The sequence below is a fragment of the Lepisma saccharinum genome, chromosome 19, assembly GCF_977018435.1.
Source record: "Lepisma saccharinum chromosome 19, izLepSacc3.1, whole genome shotgun sequence".
NCBI lineage: Eukaryota > Metazoa > Arthropoda > Insecta > Zygentoma > Lepismatidae > Lepisma > Lepisma saccharinum.
In genome coordinates, this window is record NC_139247.1 from 62,734,680 (window position 1) to 62,755,835 (window position 21,156).

At 40.8% G+C, this 21,156-nt stretch overlaps 1 protein-coding gene across 1 annotated transcript in view; it reads left to right on the forward strand.

Annotated features, from left to right (window-relative positions):
- Fur2 (furin-like protease 2) overlaps window positions 1–21,156 on the forward strand; it is a 1,025,686-nt gene that overhangs the window by 640,767 nt on the left and 363,763 nt on the right. Inside the window, exon 4 of the mRNA XM_083140976.1 lies at window positions 3,528–3,728. Within this exon, the coding sequence (XP_082997102.1) occupies window positions 3,528–3,728 (201 nt within the window). The remainder of the gene's footprint in view (window positions 1–3,527; window positions 3,729–21,156) is intronic.

The following is a 21,156-nucleotide window of genomic DNA, read 5'->3' on the forward strand; positions in this document are numbered from 1 at the left end:
AGTGAAATTAAAGATTAATTGGCACATAGTGGTTCGTATCCCACTTTCGACTGTAGTTCCTGTGATACTCTACTGTGATGTGTGGATATAATAGCGAATTTTCAACAATGAAGTCTTCTATCACCGCCTAGAGTTAGGCAACACACAAAACGCCTTGCAGGAAAGAGTATTTCAGGATATAGGTGTCCCATTTTTTGCCGGTCACTGTACATAAGGTTAATAGAGATGGAACTCGGATGTAGATATGGACGGCGTTACAGCCGAAAATAATAAAACACATTCCCTGGCAATACTGCAGTCGATTAGCATATTCACTTTGGCTAATAAAAATGCGAGTCAAGTGTCAATCGGTGCGTGTTGGTGGTGGGAGGGGCCGTATCCGCCAAACCCTTTGCAAATTTTATGCCACGTGAGCAGAATCTAAATTGAGTCGATTGTAATTTCTGCATTTTAAAATCTCAAAAATTCTGCGAAATGCGAGTTCGCTGCTTTTGCAATCTTAGCGGGGGGAAAAAGTTTCGTTTCGTGAGTTATGGGGATGGTGTTCTTTTCTTATTGTTTTTAAAGAGGCTAGATCTAAGCAACATACATTATTTGTTTTGAGTATTTTTTTAACAGTTTTAAGTGGAATCGGAACCATTATGTGCCTCCAGCGGGCACCGAACAGGGATCCCTTGACAACTTTACCAACACGATATCGAGGAAGCACGTAGATGTTATTTAATCAATAACTTCCCTTCTTCTCGCTTGAATTAAGCGCACGTCTTTCAAAATTAAAATAACCTCGTCTTGTAATTTGTAATTGATTGATTTGCTTTATTTTATTTCGCTTTTCTGCCACTTTTCGCTAATTTACGAAGATCGGGATGAGTGATGATTTGACGAATTTGATGAATGCACTCTCACAAACATCCATGCCCAGGCCAGGTGGCTAACCCGGGACCCCTGGCGTCATAGCGCGGCTTGTAATTTGTAAACCTGTAAAAATAAACACAAATTCCTAGCGACAATGTTAGAAGGCGATTATTCTGTCGCAAAATATAGCTATTTTTCAAAATAAATCTACGAACTGCACAATATCTTAAAGATTCAACAGTGTTAACAACGTTAAAGAATATAATAATTATGATTTCCTAAACTATATTGTGAACCCTTATAATGATATTAGTTGTTTCTATGTAGCGCATTGTATTTTAATGTATGCCTTGTGTGTATTGTGTTTCGCTCTTGTACTCTGTCAATTTTGTACATGTTAAGTTAACCGTGATTAGAAAGGCGAGACACTTTTAACCAGTCGCGACGGTGAGTGATGATTAGATGTAATTCAAGAAGGGACACTCGCAAACACCCATGCGCAGATTCGAACCTGGAATAGAGTTCGAAGAGGGCAATGAAAATCACTATGAAAAGGGTGAAAGTACCTGTGCTTTGATTAAACGTATCATCTCAGTATTCGCATGGAGTGATCAGTGAAAAACACTGAAAAACCTGTGACGAGGGCCAAGACCTTCAGAAATACTCTGCCCTTCTAGAACTAAGCATATGTTCGAGTCGGAAGGTGCAGTTTCTTCTTTTAATAGCGGTTTTAAAAAAAAAACCTCCTCCACCTTCAGTTTAAGCGAATCTGGAAGTATTTCCAGCACTGGAGTCCAAATCGCCTGGTTTTCGGGAACTTCTCTTGGAAATCAATAGCTGAAATAAAAGTTTCCTACAGAGAAGCTCGTCAGTAAAATTACATTACCCACTCAAGAAATTGGAATTTAAGAACGTGGGTTTCGGGAAAAATCAGTTTTAGAAATCTGTTTTCGTTTTTCTCGTTTCATTTTTTTTTTCGGGAGCTTGAATGTCCTAGCTTTTCTATTCTTAGTTTCGAGTTTCCGTATTTCTTGAATGTCTTATTCCTTTCGAGTCTTAGAATTAAAATTAACTGGGTTAGTTTTGGCATACTGCGATTTCCTGTGTTGAATTACGATGAGGCTGTCCTCTTTCATGCAGGAAGTTATTACATTCTCAGAGTGAGCCTTTTTTTTCTCCTCCATCATCCATTAGTTGCACGAAGTAAATTGAAATTTGCGTTCATTTGAGAGGCGGTAATGTGTATGGACGTTACATTTTTTACCCTGATGCCTCAACGTGATGAGAAGGATAAAGGGATATGTTCTCGCAAAAGTCCCGAAACTTTGAGTAGCTGGCTTCCACTGTCTAAACACGCTATTGCTCATATGTGCATATGTTTCAGTAAGTATTGTGCAATGTCTGTAGAACAGTGTTCAATGTTGTGTAAGGTTGAGCTTTTCGGAAGGTACCCACCCATATGTCAACCTTTTCTCCACGCAGTACACCTTTCACTGTGTGATTTCAAAATAACGAGGCTGTGGCGTCTGGACTCGCAGCCAGTACAATCCTCTGTACATTGTCTATCTCATCCTATCATCAGGGCCTCCCCCGATGACGTAGTGATAACGTCGTCGCCTTGTAATCAAGGAGTCCCTGGTTTGATACCTGGTGGAGGTAAACTGTAGGTTCAGTCCCGATTGGCCTATGTGTACAAAAAGCGGACATAAAAATACTTTTTATTGTTTTCTGTGCAATCTTGTATTGTTTTGTTGTTTCCTTGCTGTTCAGCCAGCCGCACACCAGATCCGACACGAGTCATTTTTGTTGCAAACCGCCCCGGGGAAGGTTTAACATTAGTCTATTATGGGTGGCTGCACACCGGACGAAACAGTGGACTCGAGTCACGTTGCGACGGTTTGCGACAAAACAACGAAGGTCAGTGGAATTTCGTATCGCGTGGAGCGACTTGCGACAAAACTATCTGCGCATGCGCAGCTCCGTTCATTTCAGCCACAGTCCGCAAACTGGGACAAGAAAATCCCTGTGGCCACTGCAATAAACATCGCCGCAGTGCACTGTAGTACATGGGCAGTAGCAGTATTACATAGATTCACTTCAAAACATAAAAATTGATACATAAATTCCACATACGCATTGATTCTGATGCATCGTTACCCGCTTCCCAAATTGTAAAAGGCAAACCTAGGCCTCTTTCATACATGGACGAAATCTGCAAATAAGATTGCTATTGGACCTAGATTAAATTCCCAGAAAGAAATACGTTATACATTTATCCCACGAAGTATGCTTTCTATGTAGGTACTTGTGTGTGTGTGTGTGTGCATGTAGAAACTGTATTGCTTTCATTTTACTTTCATTACTTTATTTTTCTTTTATTATTTTATTTTTCATTTATCTTTTTTAATTTTTTAATTGTATACAATTAACTGCAAAGAAAATAATGATTCTTGTAATTAATGGTTAAGTGAAAGAGAAGGCATTAATGCCTTAACTTCGCCATGTAAACAAAGTCGTAAATAAATAAATAAACAAACAAAATGTCGAGTCGTGTCGCAACTCGTTGCGTATATAATGATCATTCAGTACTGATCTGAACCTCTATGTAAATATATAAATGTAAACAAAAACTTGTCAAAAGCAAGATCTCATTTGTTCTGTTTTCATTTCAGGTGCACTGGGTCCAGCAGCAGCATGAGAAGCGAAGGACCAAGCGGGATTTTCCCGACCTGAGGTTCCCCGCCTTCGAAGGCTTCCCGCCGATCTTTAACCCGCATGCCCACTCTTCCCCCTCCCATCACCACCCTCAATATCGCGGGGCACCTCAGTTTGCTTACTTCCCAGACCCTCTCTTCAAGGAACAGTGGTATTTGGTAAGTACCTTCCTCTTCTCATATCAAGTGTCAGCTTCTCATTTATCACCTGAAATATGACCTCCCTGGGAGACAACGCAGCTGGTACTTGGAACGATGGTCCAATTGTGCATAAAGTGGGCCTGTGGTTAAAACTCAAATTCAAATCATCTGGCATTCTACCTCTTGTGACGCTTTTCGTTATTCACAGTATTTGGAAAAAGTCCTTTAGGACGCTATCAACTCGTATGTGTTCTATCCACGTCTTCTGTATACATGTTAACACCGCCTTTTCCTACCAGAAATAAGTAACCCCAATTGAGGCACATTGTACGGTGGATCGGATCCAGTCCCCGTTAGCCTATCTGTGCATAAAGTGAACTTAAAAACCCAACTCAAACAATAACTCCTTTCTCACGTGTTACTCTTATTTAACGATTTCATTTCTACGAGGGAGGGCCAAATGAAAACCTTATTTTTTGTCTAGTACATTTCAGCATGTTGAGTTGTACACACTTGCTACATTTTAGCATACACTCATTGCTGATTTACACATATATTTTTAAGTCTGAGTGAGTGATTATGCAAAATGTTAACGTAATGCAAAATCTAAGTTTTACTATAATTATGTATTGCTATAATTGTCATGATATTTACATAAAAATAATTATATGTTTACCATTAGTTAATACGTGGCAGGTAATAAGTAAAAGCTCACCCTTGTTGTCCCTCTCCAACAGTCAATTTCTGTTCAGTTTTCCTTATTATTGATTTGAAGATGTGAAGTGAATATTGTTCTTTCACATGTTGAAATACATGAATTTGCCTAATGACTTGGTCTAGAAAATTTTGGTTATTTGTTTGGAAAACCTGGAAAAACCGGGGAATTTAGTTTTTAAAAAATTGTAGATACCCTGAGTTATTATTAATTTTTAATAATAATAGTAAGTTTTGATAAAACGGCCTGACCTCCACTTCAAATATTTCTGCAGGCGTTCATGCGGTATGTGTGAAATGCCCTACTGGTTCGCATACGTGAGATATGTGAACCCACGTATGCGTTTGAATGTTTCAGCAGCCTTCGGGGTATAGTAACACTTGTCAGCGGGAAACAAAAGCAACCCAAAAGGCACTCAGAAGAACATGTTTGTTTTCGTTTCAGTCCTCTTTCAGGAGCACAGCAACAACGCTCTCCTCACAGTGTTGTCAACTACAGGTACATGCCACCATGTACAGGGATTATTTTTGTTTGTATTTGGTGTATTATACGAAGTTTTTCTTCCTGTATGGTGTGAATGAATGATTATAAAGATGACATGGCAGGCACACTCATGCTTTTACAGTACTTGAAGAGAAAATTTGGGCTGAAGCTACCAGCTGCCCACTCACTTCCTCCCCTTCTGTACCGTTATGCGCGGCCTTGCTCCACAGATTTCCGAACAGAGTATAACATAACCACATATGCATTATTAGAATTGATTGATTGATTTGGTTTATTTTACTTCGCTTTTTTGGCTAATCGAGAAGATGAGTATGAGTGATGATATGATGAAATTGATGAAGACACACTGAAACAATACCCATGCCAGGCTGGGATTCGAACCTGGGACCCATTACGTCATAGCGCACTATGTTAACCACTCCAGGACGGAGATCGACGGGCATTATTGGAACTATACCCCGGCCACGCCCCCATTCACACCGCAGAACTGCTATCTTGACAAAATCCTGGTTTCCTGCTGGCCGCTTCTTGCCCAAGCGGTAGGCCTAATTGGCTGTTTGACCGCAAGTTCTTTCGTAGGTAAACGCGGCAACAGAGGGTCACTGCCATAATGGCGGTCCTCGCGCCGGTTTTTAGTTTGGCCTGACTCCGATCGGAATTTATACGTTAGGAATTGTTAGGTTAAGCCAAGTTGTAGAGCTCCTAGAAATTAGTTTTAGTAACGGTTAACAGCTGGATATGCCCTGACCTCACCCGTCTAACCAACAAGCTATTTTCTAATGAACTGTGATTCCTGCTTTCGCAGAGTAGAGGAAAATCGGCGATTTGAGCGCACGAGGACCTCTACCGGCGACTTCCTGTTTATTACGTCACTTACAACAGAACGACGCTCAGCGTACCAGCTCGTCGGAGGTGGGGCGAAGCTGTGAGGTGTTTTGTGCGTGCAAAAACATGGTAAATCTTTTGAACTTGCGATCGTGGAGATAAGACGTCACAACATTTGGCTGACCGTACACCGTCTTGTCCAGCGTTCCCACATTTTGCATTCGTTCTTAGGGATATATGTCTACAAAAATATGGATGCTAACTCGGTAAACCCCACAGTCCTTCTCAATTTACCATCTCCCTCTCATCGTTTTGCAGGTTTCCAGCGTGCGAATTGACAGGTGCGAGGCTCCTCATTAGCAATGCTTATTCCGATCGACACCCTCGGGATTAGCAACTGGGCGCTGGGAATTTTGTAAAGATTACATCATGTAATGAACGGGTAAATCTAGCACAGGCCAACATGCACGGTTGAGTTTGACCATGTTGGTGTCGGCAAGTCGCACTTCCTTTTCCCGTAGCGTAGACGATAAGTCACGTCGTTACGCTCACGCTTCCGATTATGCGTAATTAATGCCTCCTCTCTTGGTTGTTAACGTATGCAAATAGTTTTCTTTTGTTTCCGAGTTTCGAATTGGCAGCAATAACACAGAAGTTCTTGGCCGCGAGCTGTGCAACGAATAATCTTGGTTTGTATGTTTCAACAAAATTATTTGGCTGATTTTGTTATTTTAGCCCAATCGCGACGATGCGATGAGTTTGTTTGAATTTTTGTTTCAAGTCCACTTTGTGCACATATAGGCTAATCGGGATTGGACCTACAGTTTTGATTGTTTGATTGAGATTTTGTTTTAAGTCCTCTTTGTGCACAGAAAGGCTCACTGGCGTACGCAGAAAAGGGGTCCTGAAGGGACACCCCCTCCGAAATTTTGAGGATATCAACATTTTCAGATAAAGACAGTAAAGAACTCGTGAATACCAAATTCAAACTCGTCTTAAAACAAACCCTGATTTTTAGTTTTGAAAGAGAAAAGATTTTAACATGCGAAATATCTTATCGTATATCTCCCCTCCCCAGAAATGAGCTTTGCACTATCCACCGTAACGATTCAACCCCCTCCCGAAATAAAAGCCTGCGTACGCCAGTGGAAAGGCTATTCGAGACTGAATATACAGTTTAAACCACTATGTGCCTCTACCGGCTATCGAACCTGGCACCCCTTGATTACAAGGCGACGCTATTACGTCATCTGGGAGCACAATGTATTGATGAAACGATAGTCACAAACACACAGGGACAGGACTCAACACAAGTACTACCAAGGATTATACTGGTTTAATGGCCAGACGCCAGAGCCTCCTTAGTCTGCAAGAATACATTCTCTATAAATTGCATACTTTACTTTCATAAGCAGTGGAGAAAGGATAAAATCGGTGTGAGGGGCGTAATTCTGTAATTATTTCATTAAAAACAATTATTTGGAATTACTGTTGCAAGCCCAGTACAAAATGTAAATTTGCTTTGCTAATCATTGCGTTTCCCTCTTTTTGTTGCATTCTACGCGAGGATTTAAATATGCATGTTGCGGGATGCGGAGCAATTGTTTATATTACCACGTAACTTTCCCGAAGAATATTTTCCCCTTAACATAGATTAGCATATTGCATGTTGGATATCTAGCTACATGAGCATTCTTGGATAAGTAATTGAATTACTTTATGCTCGGTCGGTCAAGTAAGTTTGGATTATGTCGACTTGGAAAGTAACCATCTGTGGGTTCTTTTCGATGCCGTAGCTCAAGTTTCCATCCCATAGCTTCGGGAGAATTTAATATTTTTTTCAAATGTACGAGGCATGTACAAAAAGTTTGAAATCCCGAAAGACCGTATTCACTGCGTTGTATACGTGTTATAATCGTTGGCAAGGAGATATGACTAAAGAACAGTAAACGTTGACGCGTGATACCGTTAGAACAAGATCAGTATTTTTAACCAACTTCGTTGAATGTTGTTCAGTCTTGTTTTCTAATTCTCAAAGGTAACCACTATAAGCCTTAGGTTGTTGTCGATTGTCACAAATGTTTATAAATCCACTTTAAGCTCAGATAGGCTGATAGGGACTGGACCTACAGTTTAAAGTGGGGTACACCCCACTGTAAAATATGTCCACCTGTGATAGAATCCCAGGTTTCCTGCCGAGAGGGCCGGACCCTGTGGCCGAGTGGTTAGCATATCGCGCTGCGATGCCAAGGGTCCCGGGTTCGAATGCCGCTCGGGCTTGATTGTTTGTGAATGTCCAATCATCAATTTCATCACTCAACCCCATCAAATCAAAATCAAATCGTGCTTAGAGGGTAACAGCTATACCACAACGAAATCTGAGAGCCTCTTGATAAGTTTCTGGGATTGTTCTAATGTGCTTTGTTGGCATGCAAGTATTTAGTATCTAGTTAATTTGTTGGTATCCCACTATAAACTGTACATATGGTCCCGATGAGCGTCTCTGTGTAGAAACGGACTTGAAAACAAGCTTTGGCATACTTTTTGCCCCAGCTTGCCACACAGAAAACTATAGATTGATTTGCACTTTTCAGCCACTTTTGGCTAATCGCAAAGATGAGGATGAGCGATGAAACTGATGAAGGGACACTCACAGGCACCAGTGCCATAACCTGGATTCTAACTTCGGAACTTCTGTTGCGAGATGGAAAGTCGAACATTTTCCGGCAGAGTGAAATCGTAGATGACAGTTTGCATGTAGTATGCGGCATCAGCAGGTTGAGAAATATACAATGCCGCAGATCTGTGTGGAGGAATTTTCATTAATGGCTAATAGAAAACAGGATAATAATTTATAATCATCCTTGCGAAGCTCGGGGTGCATATGTGAATGCGATCGGAATACTTGCACAGAAAGAGAATTGCGCATGGCAGGAAGTGGGGAAAATGTAGGCGTGAAAAATAAATATTTCAGTCAAAGAAAATATATCCTAGTAGGTCACGAAATGTCGCAGGAATTTATCATAATTTGAATGTCAACTTTGTTCGTACGATGTGGGAAATCACTTTGCCGTCCGTATTATGATCGATTGCTTGGAACTGGCCTGTAGAGAAAAACGTCGATCATGTATTTACATAGCGTGCTGACTACACAAAGAGAAACTGAATCATTTTCTTGGATAAGCCGAATACGCGTATTTCGAAGAGTATTGCGATGGAAACAAATAGCAAGATTTTTTACACCCGACTGTTGGTTGAACGTGCTCTTAAATATTTAGTTCAAGAGACGGTAGAAGCCCATGTTATTATTTATCTTTCTTTCCTGGATTGATGTGCATGCCTGAAAATTAGGTTTATACAGGATGTTTCCGTGACTGAATCAAACTGGCGGATGGAGACTGACCCAAGTACCAATACGATATAAGGAACCACGTTTCGGAAACGCGCCATTAAGAAGATATAAGCAAATATAAGTTGAGTCTGTCTATGACAGTGGAATAAGACAGCTGAAGGATGCGGCTTGAACGGACATTACTACAGTGTATAGTAGCACTCTAGGACGAAAATTTTACAGTACGTGTTCAAAATACCCAGCATCGGTGGAAGCTCTGTCGCATTTGCTCGAATATCCCTGGAGTTGTTCTGATATCACAGACAACAAGGATTCTTGCCAGGAGGGGGTGCAAGGGGTGTCCCTCGGCTTGGCACCCAATCGTCAGCCGTTACTGCCAGGCAATTCACCCTGAATGTCCGTGTCAAATCTACAAACCGCATCTTCCAGTTGTCTGAATTCATTTTCAATTTTATGATTTTGGCCTCCCTGATGGCCTAGTTGTAACGTCGTCACCTTGTAATCAAGCTGTCCGGGGTTCGATACCCGGTGGAGTCACAGTGTTTCGTATCCAACTTTAAACTATAGGACCAGTCCCGATTAGTCTTACTGTGCATAAAGTGGAATTAAAACAAAAAAATAAAAACAAAAAAAAAATCAACTTGGCAGCAATGTAAGATATGGGTTTCTATTACTGAAGGCCAAGATATGAATGAAGCCATTGCTCCTCCGGGACCCCTTGAGCCTTTGGACAGCATGCTACTTCCTTGCACGTTCAGCTCTGTAGCAAAAGAACTAAGCAATACATAGTGTAATTTTCTAGTTTTAGTACACAGGTAAGTATCATACCTCACATAAAGTATCACTTCTGAACGATCTGGGGAAGTAGTTAAGGGTGATATCTACACCACCTCGTAAATCCAAGGTCAATAGTTGCCGACGTCGTAACCATCCACTTGGCGCCCTCGTAGTGAAAACTGAATCGGCCGACTTGAAAAGCGTAAGGATGATTTTCATCCCTTGCTAATGGCGAGAGAACTTTTTTGGAGCACCTATAATCAGTTAACCAATCTGGGTTTTTCTTCCCGTCGTAATGAGACTAGAGCAAGTTCGCGTAAGAGATTAGCTCCGAGGCGGGAATTAAAAGCTCGCCCGCTTTTATTCTTTGATCTTGGATTTTATTAATTAGAGAACGTTGTTATCCTAATTATAAGTTAACTTTTTCACCGAATTTCCAAGGGTAGCTTGCGAAAAGGAATTTATGGTGGTTTTCTCGAGAGCCAAGTTATGAATGCTGTGATGTGGTTCGTTTGGCTACCGTCCGTACCTTTTCGCTTTCTGAATCGTCTCTCGTTTCAACTCGGAGGTCCGTAATATTACTTTGCCCACGGAGGTTTATAAAGTGCATAAGGAAAATATTGTTCTTAACAAGAATCTGCAGTTGCCACGTCCTCTGGTGTAGTGGCTGGCTTAACGTGCTCCAAAGACAGGAGCGCTGGGTTCGATTCCCCGCCGTTGTCTTGCGTTCTCACAGTTATCCATTTCGACACCGTTGTGGGGAAGTACCAAAGTAACAGCATGAATCTCATTCCAAATGCCACTAGCAAAGAATACTGTATTAACAATATCCTTATAAATTTGTATCCGGATAAAGGATATTCTGATATACGTATTATCTGGATGTCCGAATTGTCTAGACTATCCGGATATCAGAATTATCCTGATATTCGGATTATCCAAATGTGTGCATTATCGTCACAGTTTTATTGTTTATTGTATATCCCTTTTGTCTGGGCATACCCAAGGGACCATTACCAGTGAGGTTTGCCTTGTTCTGTTCTCACCTTTATAGAAAAGCCTAGCGTTATAAATTGTGGTTTTTCACTCTCATCATCTAGTCCCCGGTTCGAATCCTGACCCGAGTATGGGACTTCTTTGTGAGTGTCCTTTCATCAAACCATCACTCCTATGCATCATTGCGATTAGCTAACATGGGTAGAAAGGCGACGTAAAATGTGTTTTCCTGGGCTTATACCATAGGTATAAGGCCTGCAAGATAGAAACATTCAGATAAGATGTTTGCCTTTGTCGTTGCTGTACGGTACACCCTGTAGATTGCTCTTTTTGCTAGCAGGGCCCCAGACGTCCTCCGTGGCAGAGTGGGTAACAGTTGCGAAACGAAGCATTGTACGTCGAATCGTCCATATAGCACGGCTTGTTCCTTCTACTTCATCAATTCGCAACTCGCCCATCTCCTTGGCGAAGTCATTAGAGTAGCGTTCTACGACGCCAGTGGTCCAGGGTTCGAATCCTGGCCTGGGCATGCGTGTCCTTTGCAAGTATCCATTAAATTTAATCGTATCATCACTCGCCCTCATCGTCGCGATTAGCCGTAGAGTCACAGAAAGGCGACGCTAAATAACAAAAATCTAATCAGTTCGCAACTCATCCTCATCGACGTAATAGAGAACCTACGCAAAGTAATAACGCACAGTTTGTGTGTATCGAATTTCATAAAATTAAAGTGTGTTTGCAAGTCAACTCGACGCTTGCCTCACACGAGAATGTTATCCTCGAACACTTAACAAATTCCTTTCTCGTTTCAATATCACGTCTTCTATCGCAGCATCATCGTTCGTTCTGGGTTCTCCAGAACTGAGAGAAGCGTCGGAATTTCCCTTCTCGCTCGCCCAGGAGCCTAAGATCAACATTAGTGGTGTTTGCGGTTCTGGCAACTGCAAACGTGATATTTGTTCACAAAGAGTTACGTAAGACGTATCCCCGCAACGATAATTAATTAAGCTGAATTGAGGAACATTTCTCGTAACCAACTCCAGAAATTTACCTTTAAGTTCCTCAGACCCTCCACATTTACATATATGTGCATTAAACTTGGAACTCGCATCCTTTTGATGTGGGTAGAGCACTTTCGAGTACGTAGGCTTGCTGACTGTTTGAACAGTTGTTATTTTCAGTGCAGCAAATGTCTTAGTTTTTCATCCACTGAAATTGCTCACAGTTGAGAGCTTAACAAGACAGGGTTCCTTGAAACGAAGCACTGATTCGGTACATGTTTGTTACGGATCCAGTAGTGTATGTTTTGACAAATTTTAATTACACCTTCGAGTCTTAGTTTCAACGAGAGCTTTGAGACAATTATGTGTTTGACACCGTAGATGACTCTTTGTCATCCAGTATTCAGGTTTATTATTTTTGAGAACTATTTGTTGTGCTTTAAGGTATCCGCTTACAAAGAGGAAGCTTCATGTATGCGTTGTGCGTTGCAAACTTCGTGGAACACCCGAGTTCGTGTCAAGCGAGATCAACATGATATCTGAGTAGATCCTTATGTCGCTGTATATCTTTTATCTTCGTTCCAACTTTTCTTTGAGGGGATGCACTTGTCTTGTACCTCATTTTGCATCGTCGCCTTTTCTTTTACTTTATTTTTCACCAATTTTTGACGTTTCGATACTTTTATCTACACTCTTGTATCGGGAATCTGTGGAGCAAGGCGGTACGGCCAGTATAATCCTCTGTAGAGCTGTGTGTGTGTGTGTTGTCCTGTGTTTCGTCGTTATATGTGCTGAGTGCTCCTATACATCTTCAGCTTTTAGCGAATGTAAGAATATTTTCGTCCTCAGACACGGTTCTATTTTAGTTGTGGTAACGGGTGCACAATAGCCTAAGTGCTGACGCACCCGCAATTTTCAGTTCAATCAATCAACCACAGAAAAAAAAACAGATACTAAAAGTATGAATTGTAACAAGAAGAATATAATGCAAGTTATATTGAGAAGAGTGAAATAAAATTTCAAATTTTTCTGTGTAATAAAGAAAGAAAGTAGTGTGTGAATACAAAACTTCAAATTATAATGCACGACTAAATATTTCAAATCTGAACCACAACGTACAGAGCAAAATGTAAGGCAATACTAATATAAAGCATTATAAATTACATAAAATAGGGAAATAATATAAAGACAGTAAAATTCAAGGACAGAAGATGTAATTTCAAGTTGTAATGCAGAGGCGTGTCTTAATTACATTCTGAGCTACACTGAATTATAATGAAAAATTCTTTTTGAAACTGAAGTTGGCATTTATCCTAACTATGTTCATGAGTTAATATTTGAGAGTATAAAATTGGTATCCAATTTCCTGAAAGTCGTATCTGCAATATATAACCACTAGGTTTGTACTTGTCTGCTATCGATTCCATAGAAATCTGCAAAATTATCGAAGGGGTAAAATTTATTAGACTTTCCCCTGTACAGATCGATAGATATATACATCATACATAAATTCACCCGTCCCTTTAATACAACCTGTTTTTGTTCAGTCTGCAGCTAATTCAACGAAAGGATTGAAAATCTACAAAATCATGGTATCATTCGCTCCGCATAATGAGCATTCGAAACCTTCCACGTGCTCTTAATTCAATCCCATTTTGAACGTTAAGCACACATGCTTTTCACATATTGCTTGCATCGTGGAAGCCATTCACGTGATGAACCATATTCAGACCGCTCTCGAAACGGGTTCCTCGTTGTGTTGATTCGGCTTTTGTTCCAGCATAGTATTCAGTTTTGAGGTTTTTTGTTTGTTTCGAAATAGACCCTTGCAATTCAATGAGCAACTATTTAGCAGCACGCAATATACATATATCATTAGTATTATGTGCGGGCTGGGTTTACAAGTGTTGCCTTACGTTTCCAGTATGTGGCCTCGAGTCATCATGCGAGAGGATGAATAACAAAATGCTTTGAGTAATACAAGATGAAGAAATTAGCAATGAATGTTTTATGTCTGAGGCTACAATGATTTAACCGAACTTGTTATTATGAAACCAGTTTATCAGGTTCGTGTGAATACACTGGAATTTTCAATAAGCCATGTTGGGAAATTTTGGATATGGTTATAGCGAATCGTCTAGTGTAATTATCCCTGTTTTTTGTCAGCGATATGAGCTCTTATTTTTGCATCGTGCGATTTCGTCCAAGGACAGTGAAGTGGTATTTTGCGTTAAATTCCTTGCAATGCAGCGTTAACACATCTTCAGCTAATGAACTCAATTCAGTTCGCAATTATATAAACAACAAAGCCAGAAAGGTGAATAAGTAAACTGCAACGGCCAGATTACAGAAAGTTACTCAAATAGTAGTTCTTTGTTACGTTAGGTGGTCATACAATGTAGGTTGGCCCCAATATAATACACTGCATCACCACCGCATATGTTCACATAAATGCCAGTCACGATACTAGAAATGTGTCCCTCCCCGATGACGTAGTGGGAACGGCGTTGCCTTTTGTAATCAAAAGGTCGATCGATACCCAATGAGGACATAGTGGTTCGAATCCGAGTTTAAACTGTCGGTCCAGTCCCGATTAGCCTTTCTGTGCATACAGACTTAATAACTAAGTACAACTATAAATTGCGCCATGTTGTCATCCAACTTGGGAACCATCTTTTTCGGACGCTTTCCACACTGCCTCTTGTGGGAGTTGTAATATTTTATGCCTTGTCTGTCAAAATAAAGAAATAAAAAATAAAGCAATTCCAGATTGTGTCTTAATTCTAGCTTACCCGTGCCGTACAATAATCTATTTGCTTGAAGGGGAGACTCAAGAGTCCCACATATTTTTTATCAGTAAAATAAAAGAAATCATTTGTTATTGAATCATTGCTTTTTTGTTGTTTATATAACTGAGCTATTTAATAATTACAATCACTACAAAATTATCGTCATTAATATAAAATAAGAACGAATTATTGCAGGAATGTCACGCATATTTTATCATTCAAATCTTTTAAAAAATATTAATTTTTCATCAATGTTTTTTATTACATAGGTGCAGTTATATAGTAATTATAATATTTTAAAAAGTACAATCATTATCACCCATTTATACACACTAGCTGGCTTGAGTGTCGTGTCGGAGCACACATTCCAAGGAGAGGCTGGTGGATTGGATAGCCATTACACATGAATTGTGCTTCTTATGTACAGTCACCGGTAATAAAAATGGGATACCTACATCCTGAAATATTGTCTTCGCTGCAAGGCGTTGTGTCTTCCCTAACTCTACGATGAGTAGATTTCAATAGAAAATGTTTCAATGGAAACTCAGGCCTCTCCGATGGGGTAGTGGTAACGTCTTCACATTGTAATCAAGTGGTCCGGGATTCGATACCCGGTAGAGGCATATGGCACAGTGGTTTGTGCCCCGATTTAAACTGTAGGTCCAGTCCCGATTAGCCGTTCTGTGCATAAAGTCGACTTAAAGACAACAAACAATCAAATCAATTCAATGGAAACGTCTTCTACCGCCGTAAAGTTAGGTAACACGCATAACGCGTTAGAGGACGATCTAGGTGTCCCATTTTTATTGTCGGTGACCGTACGTCACTTTTATGAACAAAGGTTACATAGAGAAACATTGGGAACGCCGTAGGAAACAATGTAATTTATTTTTCAATCATTTATGAAAAATATTCACAGTTGAAAAATCGAAAAGCAAGAGCTTCGGATAAGCTAGGGTTAATGATTCCATAACAACAATAATTCCGAAGTACCTGTTCTGGATTCAGAGCTCACCGTGAGGTTCCATTAGTGTAATTAGCCAGAAGAACAGAAGGGCCGAAAATTTGGTAATACGATTCTGTTTTGCACCCAACGTGGCACACTCCCTCTTCTTTACCGAGCTCTTGAAGCCCTTCTGTTTGCCTTAACGTTCGTCGGTTTTTCTGGTTCTCGGGGTAACCAACCGACGATTCATCACGCTTCTTGTCGGCGCGCGGGCAATAAAGAAGCAAAAATGTTGATTGCGAGCAGACGGCGGCGAGGAGACGGTGCAAAATTCGTTCGCCGCAGAGAGGATGCGTCGTGGGAGGCAAAGTGTCATTCGGCTGCGGGTCCAACGTGGATTTTTTCCAATGACGATTGATTGTTCCCTGGGAGAAGAAGCAAGACGCTCTGAAGATATATGTGGAGGTGATTAGCACGACAAGGAGTGTACCGTGGCTGGATACCGTCACTCTCGTCGATAATGTTCTTGCTGACTGCCCCGTTGACGAATTTACGATCGGTGATGAATATATCGATACCGCACAAAGTGGCGTGCCCAAGGGGGGTTGGTGGGTTCATATACCCCACCTTTGGCCCAGTATTCCTAAAAAAAATAAACGTCGTCAAAGGATGGCCAAATGAGGGCTATCAAAGAAAAAAGTGTACATAACCCCTCCTTAACGAAAATCCTGGGCACGCCACTGACCGCAAATGTTAGCTACTTTTTCCAAAACGTTCTAACGATAATATTGTTGCTGCTTAAGTACTACCACTGAAAATTCGACCTATGCATTATTTGTTTTATAATCCAACTTATCCACATATAGGCTCATCGGGACAGGTCCTACAGTTCTACGAGAACCGAACTACTATGTACAGTCCCTTCAATGAAAATGGGACATCTAGATCCTGTAATGTCCCGCACCGTAGCCGTGCGGTGTAAGGTGTCATGCTTTGGAATCCGGCTTTCAACTTTGACAGAACTGGAGGCAATATGGGATTTAACGTTCATTAACAAGCACACACTTTCACATCCACACACACGCAATACACGCACACAGCGTCAAACCGGTCAAATACTTAGTATAAAATAAAAATATGGTGCTTCTAATCCAACAAAACTCACCGTCACTATAACTGCCTTTCTCCTTCCGTAACAGAAATAGTGCTTCATTATTACAGTTGGCAACACTAGTTACTAGCTAGCCAATGAACATGCACTACATAAAAGAAGCAACACGTGATGCTAGGAGAGAGGGAGACGAAACGAAAATTGGTATCTGCGCAACGGCAGAGATAGGTGTGTTGCACTCTACCTACGACAACGACTGGAGGGTTCGTCGTGCTGACATCACGTCACCCCATATCTGGTTGGATGATTCCATCGCGGGTGGTGAGAGTTCGGCCGGCAGTCGGTAGTTAGGTCCTGTCCCTCACGGGTTGTTGCGTCACGGGTTATTGGCTAATCGAGGCTTATTCTACAATTCACTGGAAGAACCGAACGAGTATGTGCAGTCATAGTACACTTTTCTTCTTCCGAATCTCAACTTTCTGCATTGTTTGAAGTATGTTGAAATCAGTTTGGGAGCATTCATCTTTACTTGTTAAAAATCCATTGTTAATCCGAACTTCCGTAAACTTGGATGAAACAGTGCAGAAAGTTGAGATTAGGGTCATTCCACATCAAATCAACGCAAAAACTAAGATTTTGACACCCACCAACTTCGATTTCGATGAAATTTGGTATACACCTTTCCTTTATGGTTGAAAGAATCCCCCTAAATTTGTTTCACTCTATCTCAAACGGTTTTAATTTTACAGCACTTTGAAAAGTCATCAAATCAGTGTTGTCTGTCACTCATGAGACCCTCGACACAAGATACCCTTGCTTACATTTTATTTCTTTTCTCCTTAACCAATCGTCAGATCTCTTTGAAATTTTACACAAAGTTCAATGAAATAATGAGGATTACAGAATAAAATACATCAGCACTCAAAAAGTTTTACAAATGCCTATAAAAAGACTAATAATGGATTTGTAGCCTAATTTTTGTGGTGGGGAAAACTAGGTTACGAAAATCTGAATTTTCATCATTTGGGTATGATGAATCCAGAAACTTTTGATGTTGAAAATCATTGCAAAGACATGCTCTTTCTCTACAAAAAATAAAATTTTTGTTTTTTTTATTCCTTCTAAGGAAAAGCTTACGTTTTTTGGAAATTGCCTAAAATTTCAGGGTCAATCCGTACCAAATGGTCCAGCACTGGTCGCTCGACCATTTTTAAAATTTTTGATTTGTTTGTCGTTGTAACCCCTGTACAAGGGTACAAAACAGGCATTATTTTTCTAAAACTAGACTTCCATTTTTGTTTCATTACTTGCAACATTTTTGGCATATGCAGACAGTTGCGAAAATTATGATAACTCAGCTAAGAAAAAATATACAAATCTGGGGTAAAAACACATTGTTTTCAGTACATTTCAGGCTACATTTTATGTTCCGTATCTTTTTTCACCACATCTAATGTAAATAGCTCAAATTTATGGTCAAAACTGACTGATATTCAATTTTGAAGGGAAATCAATGTATAGGATATTTTTTTTAGTAGGTAAGCAATGAAATATCAGAGCTATAATTTTTGTTAGAGGAAACATGTACATCCAAAGTTTCAGCAGAAAATATTTGACACGCAGCCGTACACACCTTTTCTTTGATAATAGCTACCAACGGGCTTACTATGCCATTCGTATGTTGCAATTAATTAATTAATTATAATTGTAATAGCATGATAGTTAATTAAAAGTAAATAATTATAATTGTAACTAATAACGTAACTGTGTCTGTTTTTGTCAAACTTCCCCCTGTTGTAACTTTGTTATCATGTAATATCAATCTCGAAATTTTTAAAAGGTACTTCCTTATGCAGTAAATATAAAATTTTATTAGGTTCCCAACCAGATATTTGTTTGATTTCAGTTTTAAGTCAACTTTATGCACGGAAGGTTAATCGAGGCTGGACATACAAGTTATTAAAGTGGATCCGAACCAAGGTTTGTTTTCTAGCATTATGAGTTGCCCTTTTATCTCGCGTCAACCGTACCGCTGTTTCTCCCTGTAACCACACAGAAGCGCTTGCGCCACTGTCTGCTTTGTTCGCAGATAAATGTTGCAACACTGCAGGGGCGTGGCTGCATCGTCACAAGGGGAGGAGTCAGGCCGCGAGTTTGATAGACTTGATAGTAGTTGAATCACCTGCCGTTGCCTTCTTTAACATGAAATTACCAAGAATTAACTTAATTCATGTATCATTTAAATGATTAATCGAATGTTGAACGGTGGTTATCAGTAGCATCTCTTGTTTCTCAGTATGATGTTATTCTACTTGAGGGAAATCTGATCGCGCAAGTGTTGGTATTCCTGATTCATGCTACATTAAAGAGAGCTCTCTGTCCTCTTAGTTTGAGAAGAGGAGCGCACTCAACACTGGAACAGCGGAATGAGAGTCACGTTCGAGAATATTGCCCTCTTCATTAGTAGACGTCCGCGGAGGGATTAAAAGATAGAAGGCGACACCCCCTCCCCTCACCTTTCACCCCGTGGTTAATGGGTTCATTGGGCTTGAGCTTATGCAGAATGAATCACTTTCTGGTGACACTTTCTAAAGACACCAAATGTCCACTTCCCTTCCACGTACTAAACTTTGGACTACATTTCGCAGTGTGGAGCTCCTGTTTTCATCCATATACAGGGTGTTTCCGTGACCTCGAATCAAACTGGCAGGTTGGATGGAGACTGACCCAAGTACCAATACGATATACGGAACCCCGGTCCGGAAACGCGCCATTAAGAATTTATGAGCCAAAACTAGTTGTGGCTGCCTATGACACTGAAATAAGACAACTGAAGGATGCGGCTTGCAGATTTAATACGGACGTTGCTACAGCATATCGCAGCACTCTACGACGTAGTTGTTCAAAATGGATGTCCCCGATGCAGACGCGGCAGCGTCGCATCCGCTGTAACATCTCGAGTCCTTCTGACGATATAATAGGCAACAGGGATTCTTGCCAGGAGGTAATGTAAGGGATGGACCTCGGCTCGGCATCCAATCGTCAGCCGTTACTGCCAGCCAGTGCACCCTTAATGTCCGTATTCACACAACAAGAGTATCATTTATCAATCCGCACTAGAAAAGTTGCTCGGAGTTAGATTCGGTGACCTGAGTGGCCACGACGCAAAGTGTGCGTCTTGGCGAGTTTTTATTCAGGTTTCGGCAAGCATTTTCTTTAGAGAAACGTGAAGACGACGTTGTTCTCTTCATGTAATTATTGTCACTATCAATAATTGCATTTTTGATAGAATTTTAAGCTTTGTTGGTCTTTTGAAAAACCCTGCGTTTATGTGACATGCGAACGTTTTTTCCTTCTCACTTGCAAATTCTCTTAAGTGATCGGCTAGGTAAAGAGTTCAGCAGAGGCCTGTGCTGCGTTGGCTGAAAAAAAAGAGAAAGCGCACATTTCGGATCCGTTACTTCAGCGAATCAGCGAATCTATTGCTTGTCAGTTCTTTACTTTCACCTGTTTCACGTCACTCTCAGAATGGGGAGTCAATCTCTGCTAGGTCTTCTTCAACCTGCCAGTCCATCAGGGTGGAGACTCGTGGGTAGGAGGACTTGGGCTAGGAATTTGTAGGATGCCAGTCGGCCGACGTAGAGGCGCTCCCGAAAATGTGCTTCCTGGAAGATGATTTCCATGCGTGCTTTCCAGCATCACACAATTTCCTGACTTTGCTTTCGGTCCCGGAGTCTCTCTCATCCCCCGACTCCGCATTGCTCGCCATGTGGAAAATTTCCCGCTCTTCCGCCTCGATAAGACATTTTAGCAGCAACTCGAGAAACGCTTTTCATTCGCGTTCCCTAGGCGTAAACATTTATCTCCATTCTACTACTCCCCCTTCTGTTCTTTTTTTATTCAACTCTTAACTTGCTACTCTCCTCTCTCTGTCTTTTCAATAAGAAGATAAAAATAAGCGCTGCCTTGAGAAGCGAATTTCGTCTTCAGGGAAGCCGAAATACTTTTGTTTCATCCTGACAACCATCATTAAAACTACTCTAATTCTCATTTAGGTTTCTCAGTACAGGGTGTTCCAAAAGTCTCGCATTCGTTGTGAAAGTGCTAGCAACGTGAGGAAATTTGGGAGCTACGAACGAATAGACTAACACGGTCATGGAAACCTACGACGACTCGGTGTTCGTGGATGATTTCCCACCTCTGCTGGAGGCTGGCAGTCGGTACGTAGGCCCTGGCCCTCAAGGGCTGTTGCGCCATGGATTATTTTTAGTCCTTAAAAGACATGTACACTCTTTCAAAATGTTAAAGCCTTTTTGTCAACTTTGCTACCTAATTACGTGATAATTACGTATGATTTTTAAAACCAGGGAAACATTCGGGAAAGGCTGATTGCTTCTCATTTTCTGTGTTTCCAAATTTATTATTATTGC